Source organism: Typopeltis vanoorti, chromosome 2 (genome assembly GCF_054136105.1).
Source record: "Typopeltis vanoorti isolate ZY-2024b chromosome 2, IOZ_Tvanoo_1.0, whole genome shotgun sequence".
Taxonomy (NCBI): domain Eukaryota; kingdom Metazoa; phylum Arthropoda; class Arachnida; order Uropygi; family Thelyphonidae; genus Typopeltis; species Typopeltis vanoorti.
In genome coordinates, this window is record NC_143550.1 from 32337669 (window position 1) to 32359032 (window position 21364).

General features: G+C 36.7%; 1 protein-coding gene across 1 annotated transcript in view; it reads right to left on the reverse strand.

Annotated features, from left to right (window-relative positions):
- Positions 1-21364, reverse strand: part of LOC150108907 (muscle calcium channel subunit alpha-1-like) — a 1617925-nt gene that overhangs the window by 1179437 nt on the left and 417124 nt on the right. Inside the window, exon 9 of the mRNA XM_090414483.1 lies at positions 21079-21182. Within this exon, the coding sequence (XP_090270609.1) occupies positions 21079-21182 (104 nt within the window). The remainder of the gene's footprint in view (positions 1-21078; positions 21183-21364) is intronic.

Below are 21364 nucleotides of genomic sequence, written 5' to 3' on the forward strand. Positions count from 1 at the left end.
ATCATACATAGGCTACTGCTATGTCCAGATTTGGCCACCTAATATCAACGTAATCATGTGGACACACTAGAGAATGTCCAGAGGCAAATAATTATGACAATATCAGGACTTTAGAATAATGGTTGTGGGGAAAAGAGGGAAAGTAAACTGCACAGTTTAATGGAGAGGCAGAAAATAGGTGATATGATAGAAATGTTAAATTTAGAGAGGGGATTTTACTTGATTAATAAAGAAAAGATTACATATAAAGCATAGGGTGAGTGAAGAAGAAGGACTATTCCTAGAAGTCGTGTAAAAGTATGGTATATGGTGAAAAAGAGAGTGAGTAGATATTTTTTGGCATAGAGAATGACTGGTGAGTTGAATGGATCACCAGAATGTATTGTGAAGGCTAGGAGGAGGATGGATGACTTTTGTCTTAAATACAGCTCAATGAGCAAGCAACAGATACATTGCTTGCTCATTGAGACCTTCCACAAAAAGTCTCTTAATGACTCCAGAGGTTATAATAATAACAACAACAATAATTAATTAATTAAGAGAGACTTCCAGGGAACCAGGAACTCATCGAGGGAAGCCATACTATTCACACCAGCTGTTACACCTGTTCTTGAATTCATTCAAGCTACTTGCACACACAACAACTAATGGCAACCCATTCCAATCATGCTCCACTCTGTGAGAAAAAATCTAGTCCTCATCCCCTTTTTTACACCATTCATTCTGAAATTCCAAAAATGCCCTCATGTCTTTTTCCCGGCCTACATAAAATGAAAAATTCCATCTACTGAAATTATGTATAACCCCCTTCAGAAGATTGTAAGTTGCAATCATATCAACCCTTTTCCTCCTATTTGATAGTGTCTGCAGCCTACATATTCTCAATTTATCTTCATAATCAGTATTCCACAATCCTGATATCATTTTTGACACTCTCCTTTGCACTCTGCACTATATCAGAATCACCATAGAAACCAGGAGATCAGACTTGCGTGAAACAAGTGAGGTCTTATCAAAGTCTTATTATAAACAGGCAAATTGATTTCCTTATCTTTTCATGTCAAGATTTGTTTCAGCATTGCAATTATTGTGAAGGGTTACTTACAACCTTTGCTATATGACCCTTGAACTTAAACTTCCTGTCTACTAATACTCCAAGATTCCTAGCCTGATCAGTTTTTTTTTTCTAGCATAATCCCACCAATATAATACGATATCGGATATCTAATAACACCAAAGTGCATAACCTTATATTTATTAAAATTGAACTGATACCCATTTTCGCATGTCCACAATTCCAGCGTATTCAAATCATTCTGTAATTTCTTCATATCAGCAGCACTTCTGATTACCGTACCTAACTTTGCATCATTGGCAAATAGCTGTATATCGTATGTCAAATCCTTCTCAATGTCATTAATGCACAGATTAAATAACAGTGGACCAAGGACTGATCCTTATAGCACACCACTGGTTACCTTGAATCTTGCAGATTCACCCCCCCCCTCCCTGATATGACTCTTTGATATCAGTCATCCTCTTATCTATGACAATAGTTTATAATCGAATCTCATATTCTTCAGTTTATTAAGAAATGCCGTATTCTGTCAAAAAGGCATAGTAAAAATACAAAAGTATCATGATGTATCTATTCCCCTTGTCTAATTCAGTACTTCTCTACTTCCCCTTCTCTAATTATAAAATATGAGCAAGTTGCTAAAACATGACCTTCCCTTAATAAACCCATGCTGTTCGTTGCAAAGTAGAGATTCTCTGTTAACTCATTTTTGAATGTGAGCTCTAACCAACTTTTTCAAAATCTTCACCACCACTCCTGATATATCAATTGGTCGATAATTGGATATGTCAGTCTTTGCACCACCTTCGTGCAATGGAATCACTATACATTCTTTCTACTCCATCAGAATCTTCCCTGTTCTGAGACTCAAATTACATAGCCTGGTTAAAGGAATAGCCAGTTCAGCTAAACACTCTTCTGGTACCCATGCTGATATCCCATCAGTCCTTATTGGTGAATTCTTGTTAAGTTTGTGCAACAGCTCTCATACTTCCTCCTCATACATGCATTTCTTCATATAATGAAGAGATAACGGTGAATTCAATGTTGCATATACCAGGTTGATAGCTTTTAGCAAAGTGACTCATTAGTTGAAAAATCTCTTCTGCATCAGTCACCCTCACAAAGTCTGCAATTAAATATTACAATTGAATACAATTAAACAGAAAGCTCTATATTTAGTAGTAGGTTTGCATTTATGAAAAACAACAAAACCATTATAAAATCTTAATTTATAATATGGAGAAACTCATCAAACATCAAACCACCCATAATAATGATAATAACAGTAATAATCAAAATTATAATAATAACCCAGAAGATTGCTGCAATATTGCACGAGGACCTGCAGAGATAAAAGAGATATCGTTCCACTGTGTAAAACCCTGAACAGACCACACTTAGACTATTGTTCTCAAATTTGATCCCCAAGATTTGAAGGGGATAAATTAAATGTGGAAAGGGTAAAGAAGCAGATAACAAACACATTTTCAGGACTGTACAATGTTAGTTATGAGGATCGAATGAGGGAATGTGAACTGCAGAGTTTGGAAGATAGAAGGAAAGGTGATATGATTGAGACTTTTAAACCGTTGAGAGGTAGTCAGAGGAATGACACTGGGAGAGTTCTTTCATTTCGTGGAACAGTGGGAAGGAGCAATGACAAGGCCCCATCCCTGGAAGTTATTTCAATGTAGAATGAAAGGAAGCTGTGAGCAAGAGGGTGAGGAGTAGTTTCTTTGCATAGAGAGTGGTTGAACAGTGGAATGCAATGCCTGATAGAGTGGCGAGAGCAAGAACAGTCAAAGAGTTCAAGGAGTGGTATGATAGACTGTGTTTCCTGGGGTGCTTAAGGGTCAGAGGTGCTTAAGGGTCAAAACTGTATAACTGAGAGGAGACCTCCACATAGCCTTTAAAGGAATGCGGAGAACCGACCAGGGCTTCTGACCAAATGTCCAATCCTCACCTTCTCGTGGTGCACTCCTGTTGGGTATCTACTTGGATACTGAATGAACAAGGATGGGCTGGCAATTTGGGATTTAGCCGACCAAATTGTATTCTTATCGGTTAAACCAAAATAAAAAATTATGGTACAACATGACAAAATTTCATGCTGGCTGGGGCGTCGCCCGGTTAAACAAGGCCCCCGTTGTTTTCGCCAGGGAACCAGGGCGAACAGCGAAAAGTCAGCTACTGGAACAAATCTGAAAACACACCCCAACTCAACATCACCAGAGTTAAAGATCGGTACTATCAACATAAGAAGCCTGAATGGCAAAGAAATGGAGCTAGTTGAGGAATTTGATAAGTACCAGATCAACATAATAGGGATGACTGAAACAAAAAAGACAAAAACTGGTGAGATCTTTCTGAGCAATAAATACAAAATGTTATATTCAGGCAATGACAATCAAGGAAAAGAAGGAGTAGCCATAGTATTCAACACAAAATACGAAGCTAATCTTCTTGAATGGCAGGCAGTCTCAAGTAGAGTAATGTGGGCAAATATCAGAATGAGGAACTGAACAATGAAACTTATTTGTGACTATGGTCCCATAGAAGGTTCTACTAAGGTAGAAGTGGAGGAATTTTTTGAGGCTTTAGAGAAAGCAACTGACACAATGAAAAAGGAAAAGTTGGTCATTGTTGGGGATCTAAAGAGCAGAGTAGGAAATGATTGTGAGACATACAAAAATATCTTTTGTTGGATTTCTGCTCAGGACATGGACTGGTTATTACTAACACCATATTCCATCATAAAAATGTGCATAAATTCACATGGAGAGAAGAGGCAAGGAACAAGAAAAGTCTCATTGACTATGTTATTGTTGATAGTGATGTTTTCTCCCTGGTGCAGGTCACCAGAGTGTACAAAGGATTTGAAATTGGAAGTGATCACTATTTAGTCTTGAGCAGGATAAAATTGAATTTCATATTGAAAAGAATAACATATAAGAAAGTTTTAAAGCGAATAAAAGTTGAGCAGCTCTCAGATGTGAACTGTAGACTAAAATACACAAACATGATTTAAAAAAAAAGGAAAGAGTTTGAGAACAGGAATCAAACCTTGGAGATTCAGTGGCAAGCCTTGAAGAAAGCCCTCATTGATTCATCTAGAGAGGCATGTGGTGAAGTTGTCTGCAAGAAAGAAAAATTAGAACTCCATGGTGGACACAGGAAGTTAAACAGGCAGTGAAGGAAAAGAAGAAAGCATATCAAAAGTTCCTGTCAAATAAGTCAGCTTGTTCTCTTAGAGAATACAGAGACAAATGCAAGAATGCAAAACACTGTGTAAAACTAGCTAAACAAAAGTCATGGGAGGACTTTGGCAAGAACATAGAAAATAAATATCAAGAAGGTGGTAAGATATTCTGGAGGTTGTTGAAGAAGCTTAGAAATAAAGGAAAGAGTGCTGTAAAAGGAGTTAGAGATGATAAAGGTGACACGAAAACAGAAGAAAGAGATATCCTTGAAGTATGGAGGAATTACTTTGAAAAATTGCTAAATGAAACAAGCAGTGATGACAGGACTGTGGTAAAAAACACTGACCAGGCATGCAGTCAGGAATACATATCCATACTTGAAGTAGATAAAGCCATCAAAGGTTTAAAATGTGGAAAGGCAGCATGAGTGATGATATTCGACCAGTAATGCTGAAGTATGGTGGTATAAAAGTCTTACAGTGGCTGCACTGCATAGTACAGAAAGCCTGGACAGAGGGACGAATTCCTGATGATTGGAGTACACCTCTCATAGTACCCATAGATAAAAAGGGAAATAAAACTGAATGTGAGAATAACAGAGGTATTTCCCTACTAAGTGTTCCTGGCAAGATCTATGCAGGTATACTTGAGAAACAGTTGAGAAGAATTGTGGAAGAAAAGCTGGGTGAAGAACAAGCTGGATTCAGGCAAAATAGAGGCTGTCAGGATCAGATTTTCACTTTAAGACAAATAGTCGAGAAAGCATGGGAATATAACAAAGATCTGTATTTAAGTTTTGTTGATTTGGAAAAGGCATATGACAAGGTGCCAAGAGAGAAGCTATTCAATATGCAACAGTTATATGGTGTCAATGGGGTATTATATCAAGCAATACATAGTCTTTATTTGAGTTGTAAGTCAGCAGTTAGAATTAAAGGAAGTACAGGAAGATGGTTTAATGTTAAATCTGGTGTCAGACAAGGATGTACATTATCCCCTCTGTTATTCATTATCTATATGGATCACATTATGAAGGAAAGTGGTATTAAACATGATATCAAAATTGGAGATGTTAATGTCAGCTCTTTGTTTTATGCGGATGATGTTATACTTCTAAATAAATCCACTACAAGTCTGCAAGATTCTCTGACTATATTGAATAACTGTTGTAATAGATATGGTATGAAGGTCAGCAATAAAAAGACAAAGACAATGAAAACAGGCAGAATAATTGAAAATGTCAGCTGTGTTGTGAATGGAGAACCTGTGGAACAAGTAAAACATTTCAGCTATTTAGGCAAGATTTTTAGTGAAGATGGTAAATTCAATATAGAAATAGACAACAGAATCAGCAAAGCTGGTATGGTGGGAAGTCAACTGAATAAATTCATATGGAATAAGAGAGAAATTAGTCGGAAAACTAAATTAGCTGTATACAAGACAGTGTTCAAACCAGTTTTAACTTATGGATCTGAGAGCTGGGTCAGAAGTAAAACACTTGACCAAAGACTAGAGACTGCAGATATGAGAGTCCTGAGAAAGATTAGAGGCGTGAACAGATGGCATCAATGGCAATATCATATTAAAAACGAGGATATTAGGAAAGAACTCGACATTGTCAGCATCCAGGAATACGTTAGCAGAGCTAATCTCAGGTGGTATGGTCACTTAAATAGAATGGGAGAGGAAAGATTAGCAAAACAAGTGTTCTCTGCCAGGTTGGCAGGAAAACGACCCAGAGGAAGACCAAGATATAGGTGGATTGATACGGTACAAAGTGCTTTAGACGATAGAAATATAAGATCTGATAATGTTGGAGTCTTGACAAGTAACAGACTGATTTGGAGGAAAATTGTAGATAGGAAGTTAGTAATGATGTAATTTTTTCATGTAGTACTATCATATTCTGTACACCCCTTGAGGGTACATGGCAGGAATTTGATGATGATAAAATTAAGCAGTGTAAATTAAGACAGAAAGATTTAATTCAGAAATTACTAGATAGCATAATGCAAATATTAGATGGAGTGAATATGCATTTGCAGAAACAATAGTTGTGGAGGGAAAAAGAAGTGAGTGGGCAAAAAGCTATGAATCTCTTTTATGACATCCTGTAGGCAAACAGTAGAAATTTTATCACTGAATATAAATGTGTCTGAATTAATATTATATAAGATTATCTATGAAATTGAATGAGAGGAACGAAATCTTCAATTAAAGATTAATTTATAGTATAACCAAGAGAAAAAACTTTCAACATCTGTCTCTAACCCAGAGTATTTTAGTAATAAGGTTTGACACTTTTTGACTACTTGTATATAGAAATATGACTTCTGCATTACTTCAACCTCAGTATGACTTCTGGGTCTGGCTCCCGCTAATGAGACCTTAATAAAGGACAAAACTGGTCTGGGTAGTGGCCCTTCCCATAATGCATAGCATTATACATGTCTGCAAGGATATGAGCATTGTATTATGGGATACCAAGGCAAATGAAGTAAAGTCATTAGCCTCTATATACAAGTAGCTCAGTTGTGAAGTTATTTCACCTGCAAACTTCGTAACTCGTAAATGCTGGCGAACGTATTCCCGTAAGCTCTCTGGTCAAATTTCATACAAAACTTTTATAGTTTCTGTATTCGGCTTTTAAATAATGCTGGATTTAATATCCACTTAATTTTTTAAATCTTTGTTTCATGTTCATGTGCTCATTTCTCAATGTTCCACATTCTCTCTCTCTCTCTCAATCCCTCCAAGCAACCTACTCATGCTTGTCATTCAACCTCCCAATAATAATATCTATCTATCCCAATAATAATATCCAATAATATTTTTACAGGTTGAGGCTGTCAGTGTCATCAATTCATCTGGTTTATTCGGGATACATCTCGCATTCATATAAATGAACATCAATGTGTTGTCAGCATTTCTATACCTATTATTATTCCCTCCAGACTCCACTGGATTCTGCATTATACCATAAGTTACCTCTTTTCCCAGCTGACTATTCCCACAAGGGGGTGCCATCCCTGCTACCATTCACCCTGATAACTGTAGTCCCTCTGCACCAACACTTTCACTTCCATTGAGAACAGCATTCTCTCCAGATGTCTACGTCCTTCTTCATTCAAATACACGTCCTCTCTCACATACAATTCTCAAGTGGTGCATTCCAGCCATCAACATAATGCGAACCTCTCTTTTGACACATTCTGACTATCATACCATTCATGCTTGATGCTCTTCTCTCAGCTCTGCACAATCATACCTGGATAACTTACCACTATCATTCCTTTCTAACACTTCTGCCATAAAATATCTAGCATTAACCTCAGATTTCTCACCGTCCAATTCACATTGTCCCACAGGTAATTCAAACCCTTTCACCTCACTTAATTCTCATAATAACACTACCTATCATTCCTCCTAGCAAACACTCCTCTGGCATTCTATTTTGCACTCCATGGGTCACTGAATCACCATACCATTCTGTTCCTTCTTTGCTCACATGTATTCCTCACTCTCTCTCTCTCTCTCTTTCCCCCTCTCTGAAATTTTCTCTCCTTGCTGTCATACTTACATGCCTTCCTCTCATTTGCTCTCTTCTGCTAGTTCTCCTGTTTTCTCCCTCTATCAATGCATAACTCTCTTTCCCTTCTACTCTCATTCCCTTCATACATGTTCTTTCCAGTGTCCTAATCTCTTTGTTTCATGCTTATGCACTCATTTCTCACATGTTCCACTTTTTCTCTCTCTCTCTCTCTCTCTCTTTTCTCTCTCAATCTCCAAGCAACCTACTCATGCTTGCCATTCAACCTGCCAATTAATACTACCTTCTAAACCTCTTACAGTCCTAATTTTATATCCATATTCATACGATGTTCGTTTCTCACCCTCTATCATGCTACTCATCTCTCTCTCTCTCTCTCTCTCAGTCTGCATCCACTCATTTCTGAAAGAATGTTGCCATAATCTGTTATGCATCATCATCATCATCATCATCAAATTCCTGCCATTGCCAAACTAATCTATTTCCTACATTTTAAGCAGATATGCATTCCATAGTCTCTAATCTAACACCTTTCTAACTGCCAGGATAAGAACATGCCACAACTATCGCATTGTCCACAAAATCCTGTAGTATACAGTGTAAATTGAGGTCTTAATTGGTGGGCTGGATGATAATGTACTGACAAACTGAATTGCAGTGGTCACTGTTATTCAAGCACTGAACAAGCAATGCTAATAATATGCAAAGTATTGCATTAAAGAACAAATTCATCATCATCAAATTCCTGACATGTATCCTCAGGGGGGAGGGTTACAGGATCTTATGATAGTACTACATGAAACATTAATTAGTAATTTCCTGTCAACAATTTTCCTCCAGATTAGCCTTTTATCTGTCAACATTTGAATATTATTAGATCTTATATGTCTGTCTTCTAAGACACTTTTTACTGCATTAATTCTATTACATCTTGGTATTCCTTTGGGTCTTTTCCTATCATCCTGGCAAAGAACACTTGTTTAGCTAATGTTTCCTCTCCCATTCTGTTTAAGTGGCCATACCACCTGAGTTTAGCTCTGCTAACACATTCCTGAATAACAATATCAAATTCTTTCCCAATATCCTCATTGTTAATATGAAACTGATATTCATGCCATCTGTTCAGTCCCCTACTATTTCTCAGGATCAATTTTTTATCAAAAGTTTTATTTCTAACCCAGCTTTCAGATCCATAAATTAAAACTAGTTTGAACACTAACTTGTATACAGCTAGTTTAGTGTTCTGACTATTCTCCCTTTTATTCTATATAAATTTATTCAGTTGACTTCCTACTGTAAAAATAATCATATTAAAAATTCTGAATATTTTTACGTGTTAATATTGCTTGTTAGTTTTTGTTTTCATACACGCAGTGTCTGCACTTGTGATGTGCTCGTTATGAAAATATTATGTTAGAAGTAATATGTAAAGAAGTAAAAATATTGAAGTACTTAATTGATTATTTGTATTATTTATAAGAAAGTTTATTGTATTTTTAAATGTTGAATTTTGTGTTTATGAAAGACTTTCTTCAGCGCTGGTGGATACAGCGAGTCAGCCATATTTTTACAATGCGTAGTTTCTGACGTTGTTGAAGTACGCATGCTCCCGGAGTGAACTTGATGTTTGATTGACAGCTGACAAGAAAAGCGTTGCGTATCCAAGTGGTAAACAAGAGAGCGTTCGGAAAGTTTTTTAGAACACTGGCCGAGGAATATTCAAGTTGGGAGGAACTTGATTTTTTGTGTGCGGCAGTTAAAAGGAAATTTTATATTGTATTCCGAAAAAGGAATAGTGGAAATAATATGTTTCAAGAAGAAATAAGTACAGAAGAAAAAGGAAATCTTGAAACTAAGTTTTTATAAACTGGCCGAGGAATATTCAAGTTGGGAGGAACTTGATTTTTTTGTGTGCGGCAGTTAAAAGGAAATTTCATATTGTATTCCGAAAAAGGAATAGTGGAAATAATATGTTTCAAGAAGGAATAAGTAAAGAAAAGGGAAATCTTGAAACTAAGTTTTTATAAACTGGCCAAGATATATTCAAGTAGGAAGGAACTTGATTTTTGTTTTGTGTGAGGCAGTAAAAAAGAAATTTTAAAGGGATCTTGAAAAGAGCCTTAACAGGAAGAGAAAAAGACTATGAACATTTTTTTGTGATTTGTGAAAGAAAAAGTGTTTTGTCTTAAGAGTAAGTTTGTATTTTTTAAATAAGGCCTTGGATCCATATAATCTGTATTTGTAGTTATGTATTTTTACTAGAAGTGTATATATGTTGTTTTAAGTTTTATTAAATGTGTTTATTTTGTACTTGGCATTGAGTCAATGATTAGTTGGATTCTGAAAAAGTGAGTTAAAGTCATTGCACCAATTGGAGTGAACTCTTTGTGCAAATATAATAACATATAGGGACACTCGGAGTCAAAAATAAAAATAATTGTTAGTAAATGAAATATTATTTATAATACACATTATAAATAACAATGGCACAGGCAGCCTATATATATATAGGATAATTCATTAAATATTAACAATGGCGCAGTCGCCTACAGGATAAATAAATTCATTAAATATTCTGATATCTATTTCCAAGCTTTATTTGCAATCTTCACTAAACTTGTGCCTGAATGGCTGAAATGTTTTACTTGTTCTATAGGTTGGCCATTCCAGATGCAGTTGATGTTTTAAATGTTTCTGCCTATTTTTATTTGTCTTTTTAATGCTGATTTTAATACCAAATTTATTACAGCAATTATTCACTTTGGTTAGAGAATCCTGAAGACTTCTCCTGAATTTATTTAGGAGTATAACATCATCTGCATAGAATAAAGAGCTGAGACCAACATCTCCAATTGCATCAAGTTTGTACCACTTTCCTTCATAATTTGATCCATATAGATGATGCATAAGAGTGGAGATAATGCACCCTCGTTGCACACCTAACTTAACATCAAACCATCATCCTGTACCTCCTTCAATTCTAACCTGCTGATTTACAACTCAAATATAGACTATACTCCAAGTATATTGTATGTTTTGAACAGCTTTCCTCTTGGCACCTTGTCATATGCCTTTTCCAGATCTACAAAACTTAAATACAGATCCTTGTTATATTCCCATAATTTCTCAACTTTGTTTAGGATTTGTCTTAAAGTGAAAATCTGATCTTGACAGCCTTTGTTTGGCCTGAATCCAGCTTGTTCTTCACCAAGCTTCTGTTCCACAATCCATCTCAACCATTTCTCTAGTATACTTGCATAAATCTTACTCAGTAGGGAAATATCTTTGTAATTCTTACATTCAGTTTTATTTCCCTTTTTATATATGGATACTATGAGAGCTCCACTCCAATCATCTGGAATTAGTTCCTCTGTCCAGACCTTCTGAATTATGCAGTGTAGCCACTGTAAATTATACCTCCATATTTTAGCATTTCTGATTGAATATCATCTACTCCAGCTGCCTTTCCACAGTTCAGGCTTGTGATAGCTTTTTCTACTGCAAATACAGATATATATTCCAAATGGCATTTCTTTTCAGTATTTTCAACCATCATGCTGTCATTTCCCGTTTCATTTAGCAATCTTTCAAAGTAATTACTCCGTACATCAAGAATATCTTTATCCTCAATATTCCTGTCCTCCTTTATGATCTCTGATTCCTGTTACAATACTCTTTCCTTGATTTCTGAGCTTTTTCGATAGTCTCCAAAATTTTTAACCACCTTACTGATATTTATTTTCAATGTTCCTACTCAAGTCTTCCCATGACTTTTATTTAGCTAGTTTTATACAATGCTTCACTTTCTTACAGTTTTCTCTGTATTTTATAAGAGCACGAACTGACTTGCCAGGATCTTTCGCTATGTTTTCCCCTTTTCCTTCACTGCCTCTTTAACTTCCTGATTCCACCAGAGTTCTGATTTTTCTATCTTTCCAGATGACCTCACCACATGCGTTTCTGGATGAATCAATCAAAATTTTGTTTAGGATTTGCCACTGAACCTCCAGGATTTAGTTATTGTTTTCAAACTCTTTCAGTTTTTCTTGAATAATGTTTGTGTATTTGAGTCTAAAGTTCACAACTGATAGGTGTTCAACTTTGATTTTTTTCAAAACTTTCTTACACAGCCCTCTTTTCAATATGAAGTTATATTTTATCTTGCTCAACACTAAATGATGATCACTCCCTATTTCAAATCCTCTGCATGCTTTTGTGTAGTGAACCAGTGGGAAAACATCGCTGTCAAGAATAACATAGTCAATGAGACTATTCTTATTCCTTGCATCTGCTCATGAACCCATGAACACACAGGCTACAATCATAGGGTATATTACAGCAAGGAAGGCAACGGGAAACCACCTTGCTCGTAATCAATTCCCTAGTATGGTAGCAAATAGCTACCCCCACCAGCCATACGGCTGAGGGAATAGAACAGAATAAATAGCATTTGATCATGTGAATTTATGTACATTTTTATGTTGGAACATTGTGTTAATAATAACTTGTTCTATGTCCTGAGCAGAAATCTAGCAGGTACTTACCATTATTATTAGCTTTCATCTTTTCACCAAATTTTCCCACAACATTCTTATATGTCTGGTAATCATTACCTATCTGCTGTCTTCCAACAAGGACCAATTTTTCCTTTTTCATTGTGTCAGCCACCTTCTCCAATATTAGAACTTTCTGTAGGATCATAAGCAAAAATAAGTCTCATTGTCCAGTTTTCCATTCTGATATTAGCCCACATCACTCTATTTTATACTGCCTGCCATTCAAGAAGATTATCATCATATTTAATGTTTAATATTAGAGCTACTCCTTCTTTTCCCTGATTGTTATTTCCCCGAATATAACATCTTGTATTAGTTGCTTAGAAAGATTATATCCAAATCTTTGGCAAGTTCCATTTAATTTCCAATAATTCTTCTTATGTTGATGGTGCCAGTCCTGATCTCTACTGATGTTGAGTTGGTGTTTGCGTTTGTGCCAGTAACCGACTTAACAGTTTTCCCTGGTTCCCCTAAAAAAATAATGGGTACCATGTTTAACTGTGCGATGCCCAAGCCAGCATAAAATTCCATCATGCTGTGCAATCGTTTTGAGTTATGATTTAAGCCAATAAGAATACAATTTGGTTGTCTAAATCGTAAATTTTTTGCCAGTCCATTTTGCCTGCCTCCACTCTTAGAGGACTTATGGGTACCATGAATCATTAATCTCACTGCCTTCCAAAGCCTCCACTCTTAGAGGACATAAGTCCTCTAAGAGTGGAGGCTTTGGAAGGCAGTGAGATTAATGATTTTGAAAGCATGAGGTAGAGATAGGCAAGACGGGATATTTAGTGGGGTATTGCTACAAACCAAGAAGCACAGAGGGTGGGGAATAGGAGATGTTTAGACAGTTGAGCTTGGCAAGTGCAAGAAGAATGATTGTTATGGGAGATTTTAACTACAGCAGTATAAATTGGTGAGAGGAAGATACATGAAGCAATAAGGGAATGGAATTACTAGAATTCTTGAGGGACAAATATCTTAGGCAACATGTAATAGAGGAAACACAAGGTTCAAGAATTTTGGATTTGGTCATAGCATCAGAAGAGTTGATAATAACTGAGATGACATCTCTCCCACCAATCAGAGAGAGTGACCATGTGGTTTTGACTTGGAAAATGAATAGACACGCAGGAGTATCAACGTGACGGGAACATACATGGAATTATAAGGCAGGTGATTACAATATTCTTAGACATCAACTTGGGGAAGTTTCATGGAGGGAGGAATTGGAAGGTAGGGATATCATTAGTGCATGGGAAATTGTGAAGGAATATTTGTTAGCAGCAATAGTAAGCTGTATTCCACAAGTGAAGAGGAGGACACGATCTGGTGTAAACTGGATGACAAACAATATTAAATGGGAGCTGCATGTGAAAAAGAGGCTATGGAAGAGATATAAGGAGACAGGTGAAGAGCAGATGCATGAAGAATATAAGACACAGACCAGGAGAGTGACTAGTATGGTAAGGAAGACGAAACTGGAATATGAACAAGAGATTGGCCCTAAGATCCAAATAAAATACTATGGAATTTTTTAGCTATGTGGCCAGTAGGAGGAGAAATGATTGTTGAAGAATGACATTGTGGGATAAAAATCGGAATAGAGTGACTGATGCAGAGGACATAGTGGACACTTTATTGGTGTATTTCATCCTGGAGGAGTAAATTTTAATACTAGAGGGATAGGGCAGGTTCGAGGTTTAGAGGTACAGGAGTAGAACGTGTTCCAAATACTGAGTGCTCTGGATGTCAGTAAAGCTGTGGGACTGGATGGTATTTCACCTCGAGTTTTGAGAGAATGTGCTAAGGAACTGACAGATCCTTTGACCTGGCGTTTCAATGAGAGTCTGGCTGCAGGAAAGGTGTCCAGGGAATGGAAGGAAGGTAAGATAGTGCCATTGCATAAGGACAGTAGCAGACTGGAAGTGTCTAATTATAGGCCAGTAATTAATTTGTGCGCCATCAATAGTTGTTAAGATCTTGGAGAAAGTAGTGAGGGACCATATAAAGCATTGGCCAGATGAGGGTGGTGTTATCCGTGAGAGTCAACATGGATTTGTGAAGGGGCGCTCTTGTTTCAGCAATATGTAAGCCTTTTATAATAAAGTTACAAGAGAAGTAGACGAGGGAAAGACATATACTGCCATTTTCTTGGATTTAGCGAAGGCATTTGACAGGGTGCCACACGATAAGCTGATATTTAAATTGCAGCACATGGGTTTGGATGTCAGGTTGCTCAACTGGATTCAGGATTGGCTGTCCAATAGGTATCAGAGAGTTGTGTATGGTGGGGCAGTTTCAAGGAGACAGAGGGTTACAAGTGGAGACCCACAGGGCTCAGTAGTGGGACCTATATTGTTTAATCTTTACATCGATGACATTGTTAGTGGATTGCAGGGGGATATTCAGTTGTTTGTGGATGATGTGAAGCTGGGAAGGGTTATTAGTAATATGCAGATGTGGTAGTTATGCAAGAGGATTTGAATAAGCTAGGCAGATGAGCAAATGAATGGGGGGAGGTGTTGGTTTAATGCAGCAAAATGTAAGATCTTGGGGTTTGGGACACATCGATGGGACGCTGCACGCTCTGTTGGAGGAGATATACTGGAAGAAGCAGGGGGAAATAAGAGATCTGGGGTTGATAATTGATAGAAACCTGAAATTCAAGGAAGATATTGCAAAGGTGGTGAAGGTAACACAGAGGATTGCTGCAAGAATGAGAAGGACGCTGAACTGCAGAGATAAAAGAGTTATCATTCCGTTGTATAAGACTCTGATCAGAACACACTTAGACTATTGTTCTCAGATTTGGTCCCCAGGATTTCAAGGGGATAAATTAACTGTGGAAAGGGTACAAAGGCAGATAACAAAGACGGTTTCAGGACTGTACAATGATAGCTATGAGGATCGACTGAGGGAATGTGCACTGTAGAGTTTGGTGAATAGAAGAAGGAGAGGTGATACGATTGAGACTTTTAAACTGTTGAGGGGTAGTTACAGGGTTGACACTGGGGAGTTCTTTCGCTTGGTTGAACAGTGGGAAGGAGTGATGACAAGAGGCCATCCCTGGAAGTTACAAAAGGAAACTGTGATCAAGAGTGTGAGGAGTGGTTTCTTTGCATGGAGGGAGGTTGAACCATGGAATGCATTGCCTGATGGAGTGGTGAGAGTGAGAACGGTCAATGAGTTCAAGGAGTGGTATGATAGACTTTGTGTTTCTTGGGGGGGGGACCTCCCACGATGAGTCTTGATAGACTTGTGTTTCCTAGGAAGGACCTCCCGTGATGAGTCTTTTGACTCCTTGGAGGCCTAAATAATAATAATAATAATAGTAATAAGTTCTTCCTATTCCCCAAAAGATTGGAGAAATTTGTGCCATAGTTTTATGAATTATTTACATGTAAACACAATGTAAAGGTAATAATTTATTATAAGGCTACATATTTCAGTCTAAAAATGGCAGATGAACTTCAGTGGCAAATGCAAACAATAGATTTATTTGAAATAGAGTGAGCTGCATGATTATTATTATCATCTGATCTCCATGGAGTCAGAGATTTATCGTGGGAGTACACACTATTTCACACAATGCTCATCCAACTGTGCCTTAAACTGATTCAATGTATCTACATTCACAACACACTCTGGAAATGCCTTCCACTCATCAACCATTCTCCATGAACAGAACTTTCTCCTCACCTCTCTGCTCACACCTTCTTTATATGGTTTTCAGTGATTTCCTATGGAAAATCTCTTCTATGTCAACCTGATAACAACTCCTGACTAGCTTATATGTCTCAATCATATCCCCACACTCTTCCTCCTATTCGCGAGGCTTTGCAACTTACATTCTCTCAATCTGTCCTCGTACTCCATATTCCAAAGACCACTGACTACCTTTGTGAATCTTCTCTGGACCGTTTCCAACATATCCTTGTTACCATGAAAACCTGGAAACCAAATCTGTGCACAATAATCCATAAGAGGCCTGATTAAAGGCTTATATGTCATTGAATAAGGCATCATAACTTTTCTATTTCTGCATACCAGGGTGCTTCGCATCATTGCCATTATCCAATGTGACTTCTTCCCAACTTGTGCAATCACTCCAATATCTCTCATCTCCTTTATTTCCTTTAAAGTTTCCCCACCAAGTTTATACTTTGCATCCTATCACTGCTTACCAAATCTCACACTTGCAACATTGAACTGACAGGTCCACTTACCTGATCATTCGTGCAATCTATTCAAGTCCTCATGCAAGGCCATAACATCTGTTTGACGCTGCATTGCTCTCCCCAATTTTGCATCATCTGCAAACAGCTGCTTTATCACTAGTTAAATCCATCCCAATATCATTAACATACAAATTGAACAACAATGGTCCCAAAACTGACCCCTGTAGTACATCACTAGTTAACTTCCTCTTTAGGCATACTGCATCCCCACATACAACTTTCTGATACCTATCCGACAGTGAGTTACTGATCCAATTCAAAAGTGTGTTATCCAATCCCATCTATTTCAATTTATTTACAGTTTGTCGTGTGGCAGTCTATCAAAAGCTTTTGCAAAATTCAAGTAAACCACTGTATATGCATCTCCCCCGTCCAAGGTATTTGTCACAACTGGGTGTTGGGCAATGAGTCTCCGGACTCATTGCTTAACATTACGGCTTCATGTAGATGCCATAAAAAAATAAAAAATAAAATAATAATAATAATAAAGAGGTTAATGATTTCTTTATACTAAATATCACTTTTATTAATGGAAAGAATGTCAATTGTAGAATGTTATAGCAATCTTAGAGTTAAGCACAGAAGGTTGTAATATTCAGGAACAATCTCAATTGTTCCTGAATATTACAATCTTGGTCCTTTATAATAATTTGCACCAAATAGGGATAATACCCATGGTGAGGTATTATCAGTGGGAGTCAGACCCAGAACAGATATCAAGGTTGAAGTAATATAGAAATCATATAATATTTCCCATATACAAGTAGTGAAAAGGTTTAACACCTTATTATTAAAATACTCTGGACTATAGCTTGTTGTTGAAAGTCTTGGTTATAAATTAAATTAAAGGATCAAAAATTAAAAAAAAAATAGAAATTTAAACGTTTTAAAAATTAAAAAAACTAAATATTCTTTAGCAACTGAAGAACATTCAATATGGAATAGAAAGAGGAAAGAATTACAGTTAAACCTTTTCCTTTGCACATAGTAAAATATTGGTGGAATTAATGCAATAAAATGTTCATAAGCACCACATTCAGTGTTCATAAAGTGAATGGGGGGGGGCACAGTTTATTAGTCAGAGCAATGTAAAGTGTTCATATCTTGAAAGTTCATAATTAGAGGTTTGTGTATATATGAAATGTCAAGTTATCCAAATCTGAATTAAGTAGAATTTCACTGCATGCAGTAAAACACTTACTTAGAAATATATATATATATATATATATATATATTAAATATAGAAATGTATATAAAACAAGTCAAAAAAATAATAAGCATAATACAATAACTCAATCCTTACATGTTCATGGTAACTTAACCACACTACCGGCCAGGAGGTATATATACGTCCACATTACCATGGATGCGAAGTGCATGTTAAAATTCTAATACCATTGATATTATATTGTCCATGGGGTTAGCCTAGTGGCTTTGCGCTTCGCAACCATATGACTGGAGAAGGAGTGTCCTAGGTTCGATTCCCATTGACGACGTGAGGAGCTGAAGGATCTTCCTCAGCCCCGTGAACACACACACAGGGATACAGCCAGGAATACTTTGAGGCATAGGGGGGTGACCATTCTATCCTCGTATTTTGGTTACGAAATGTAAGCATGCTTGGAGGGTTGTGGGCCTTAAAGGCCTGTTAAAGCCATTGAGATAGATTGATATTACATTGAAATTTATGATGGATACGAAGCTTTTCAGGATGCGCATTTGATCTTTAATGGCCGGTAAGGTGGTTAATGTAAAATAACACTGTCATGATTAAGTGAACAATGCTTATGTACATCCAATATTTCATCCAGGTTACAAGATCTTCAGGAATCAAAGTGACACTATTATCTAATGAAACACTTTCTGTATTGTGACATTAATACATTGTGCCCTTTAGGTGTTGAACAAATGTGACTAGTATCCTGATTCTGCTTTCACAATATTCCTCTATACTGGTCTTGGTTATTATATTAATTAGGTGTTGCTACTGGGCACTAGAGTAATAATGTTTCTCAAATTCTCTGTAGTTATGACAATCACATCTGTTCATAGTATGTGAATCATCAGTGCTTTAGCAAAATCAATGAATAACTGTTGGCTCTTGAATCTTTTTTGTGCAATAAGATGTTTTTTGCTGCTTCACCTAGTGAAGGATTTTTAGAGCATAGTTCACCAGACTTGATTAAATCATCAGCATCATTATCATCAATTTCCTGATTTGTACCCTCAAGGGATGTTTGCACTACTGTAACAACACTACATGATTACGTTTATATTATTATTAATCCCCTATCAACAATTTTCTTCCAAATTAGTCTATTACTTGTCAGCATTCCAATATTGTCATATCTAACATTTTCTTCTGACTGAATTAACCCACTTAAACTTTGTATTTCTCTGAGTCTTTTTCCTGTCATCTTGGCATCTAAAATCTTAGAATAGCCCTGCTCAGGCATGCTTGAATGCAAACAACATCAAGTTCTTTTCTAATATCTTCATTTTTAATATGATTCTGCTAATGATGCCATATCTGCTCAGTTGCCTAATTTTTCTCATAACTCTCTTATCTGTGGTCTCTTATCTCTCAAGTGCCTTATTTCTAACACAACTTTCAGATTTATAATGTAGAATTAGTTTGAGGACTGTCTTGTATACTGGTACTTTAGTGTTCTGGCTAATTTCTCTCTTATTCATTCAAATGGCTCCCAGGCAAACCAACTTTGCTAATTCTGTTGTATATTTCCAAATTTCATTTGCCATCTCCCCACAAAATTTGCCTAAATAGCTGAAATATTTATTTTACTTGTTCTACCTCTATAAGTATTCCATTGAGAATGCAGCTATAAGTTTTCTTTGTTCCTGCCTATTTTAACAGTGTTGGTCTTTTTTTATGCTGATTTTCATGCCAAATTTGTTATAGCTGTTATGCAATTTGGTGAGACTTGCATTGGAGACTTGCACTGGATGTGTTTAGGAGTACAACATTAACTGCATAAAGCAAAGAGCTAAGTTTCATATATCCAGTTTTAATGTCACTTTTTTTCATAATGTGATCCATATAGACAATGAATAAGAGTGGAGATAATGTCCGTCATTGTCTTACCCTGATTTCACATCCAGCCATCTTCCTGTATTTCTTTTAATTCTAACTGATGACATAAAGATGTTGAAAGTTTATTTTTCACTTGGTTAGAGTATAATAAATTTAGTTTAATCCTTTATCCAAGTGTGAGCAAACAAAGTTTGCACCTGAAAGTATCTTCAGGACTGGGGTAAGGTGGTACAACACCAGGGAAACTCCTTGCAAAGGTGGAGCAAGCTACCAACTGAAGGCTCCCACTGAAGAGACCTCAATAAAGATCGAAACTAGTCTGGGTAGTGGCCCTTCCCTTAATGCATAACATTAGACATATCTGCAAGGAGATGTGTTTTGCATTATAGGAGATACTGAGATAGGAGTGTTGGTATCTTGCTCCACCTTTGCAAGGAGTTGTCCTGGTGTTGTACTACCTTACCCCAGTCCTGAAGATACTTTCAGGCGCAAACTTTGTTTGCTCACACTTGGATAAAGGATTACACTAAATTTACTATACTCTAACCAAGTGAAAAATAAACTTTCAACATCTTTCTCTAAATCCAGAGTAATTTATTAAAAAAGGGTGGCACACCATTTGGCAACTCCTATAGGTCGAGATGACCTGCTAATGCTTCTGCCTGGTATCTCCACTAGGGCCTGGCTCCCACTGAAGAGACCTCAATAAAGGTCAAAACTAGTCTGGGTAGTGGCCCTTCCCTTAATGCATAACATTAGACATATCCGCAAGGAGATGTGTTTTGCATTATAGGATATGCTGAGATAGGAGTATTGGTAGCTTGCTCCACTTAAACACAATTACAAATTCATCTCCACTTAAACACAATTACAAATATCCATGCCCATGGTGGGATCTGAACCCACAGCCAGTTGGTTAATAAACAGATATACTAACCACTCTGCTAGCCAGGATGGTTTTCATTCTGATTATGACAGATGAAAGCCTTTAGCATGATTATTATGCAAAACTACTTGGAAAAAAATACTCCCATTTACATTTCAAAAATTTATTGCACAGACCTACAACAGACCTACCTGCATAAGGAAGGTCAAGTAGATAACATTCTCTAATCAACAGGATCTAAGTTTAAATCTCTCTCTCTGGGCACTGATGTTTTTGAACATCATTCCATAGTAGATATATTTCATTACATGATGTGAAATAACCACCTCATTTATTATAGGTTTGAAGTGGCTTCAAAATATTCCAGGTTTAGTGTCTATGGGAGTGTTTCTGGATAACCTAGTTATTAGTCTGCCCATGATAATATGTACTACAGCTTTATAACCTTTCGTAGGTGAGATTCATCTACAAAAGCATTATTAATTACATATAAGATAATTAAGGAAACTCACCCACTTAAGACTCCCAACACTAAATTGAGCACAAAAAAGGAACCAATTATAATTAGACTAATGAAATATATCCATGGCCATTCATTTCCTACAGCATCATTGATCTATAATGAAAGCAAACAGATAGTCAACAGAAGAATCAAGCAAACTGGTCTTGTTACATGCTTTCTATGTATGCATTGTAATAAATTTATATAAATATATTTGCAATACTAATTGAATGATGTGGATAAGATCCAATCATCTGAGAGTAGTGTTTATGGCACAGATCTGTGATCCATAATCA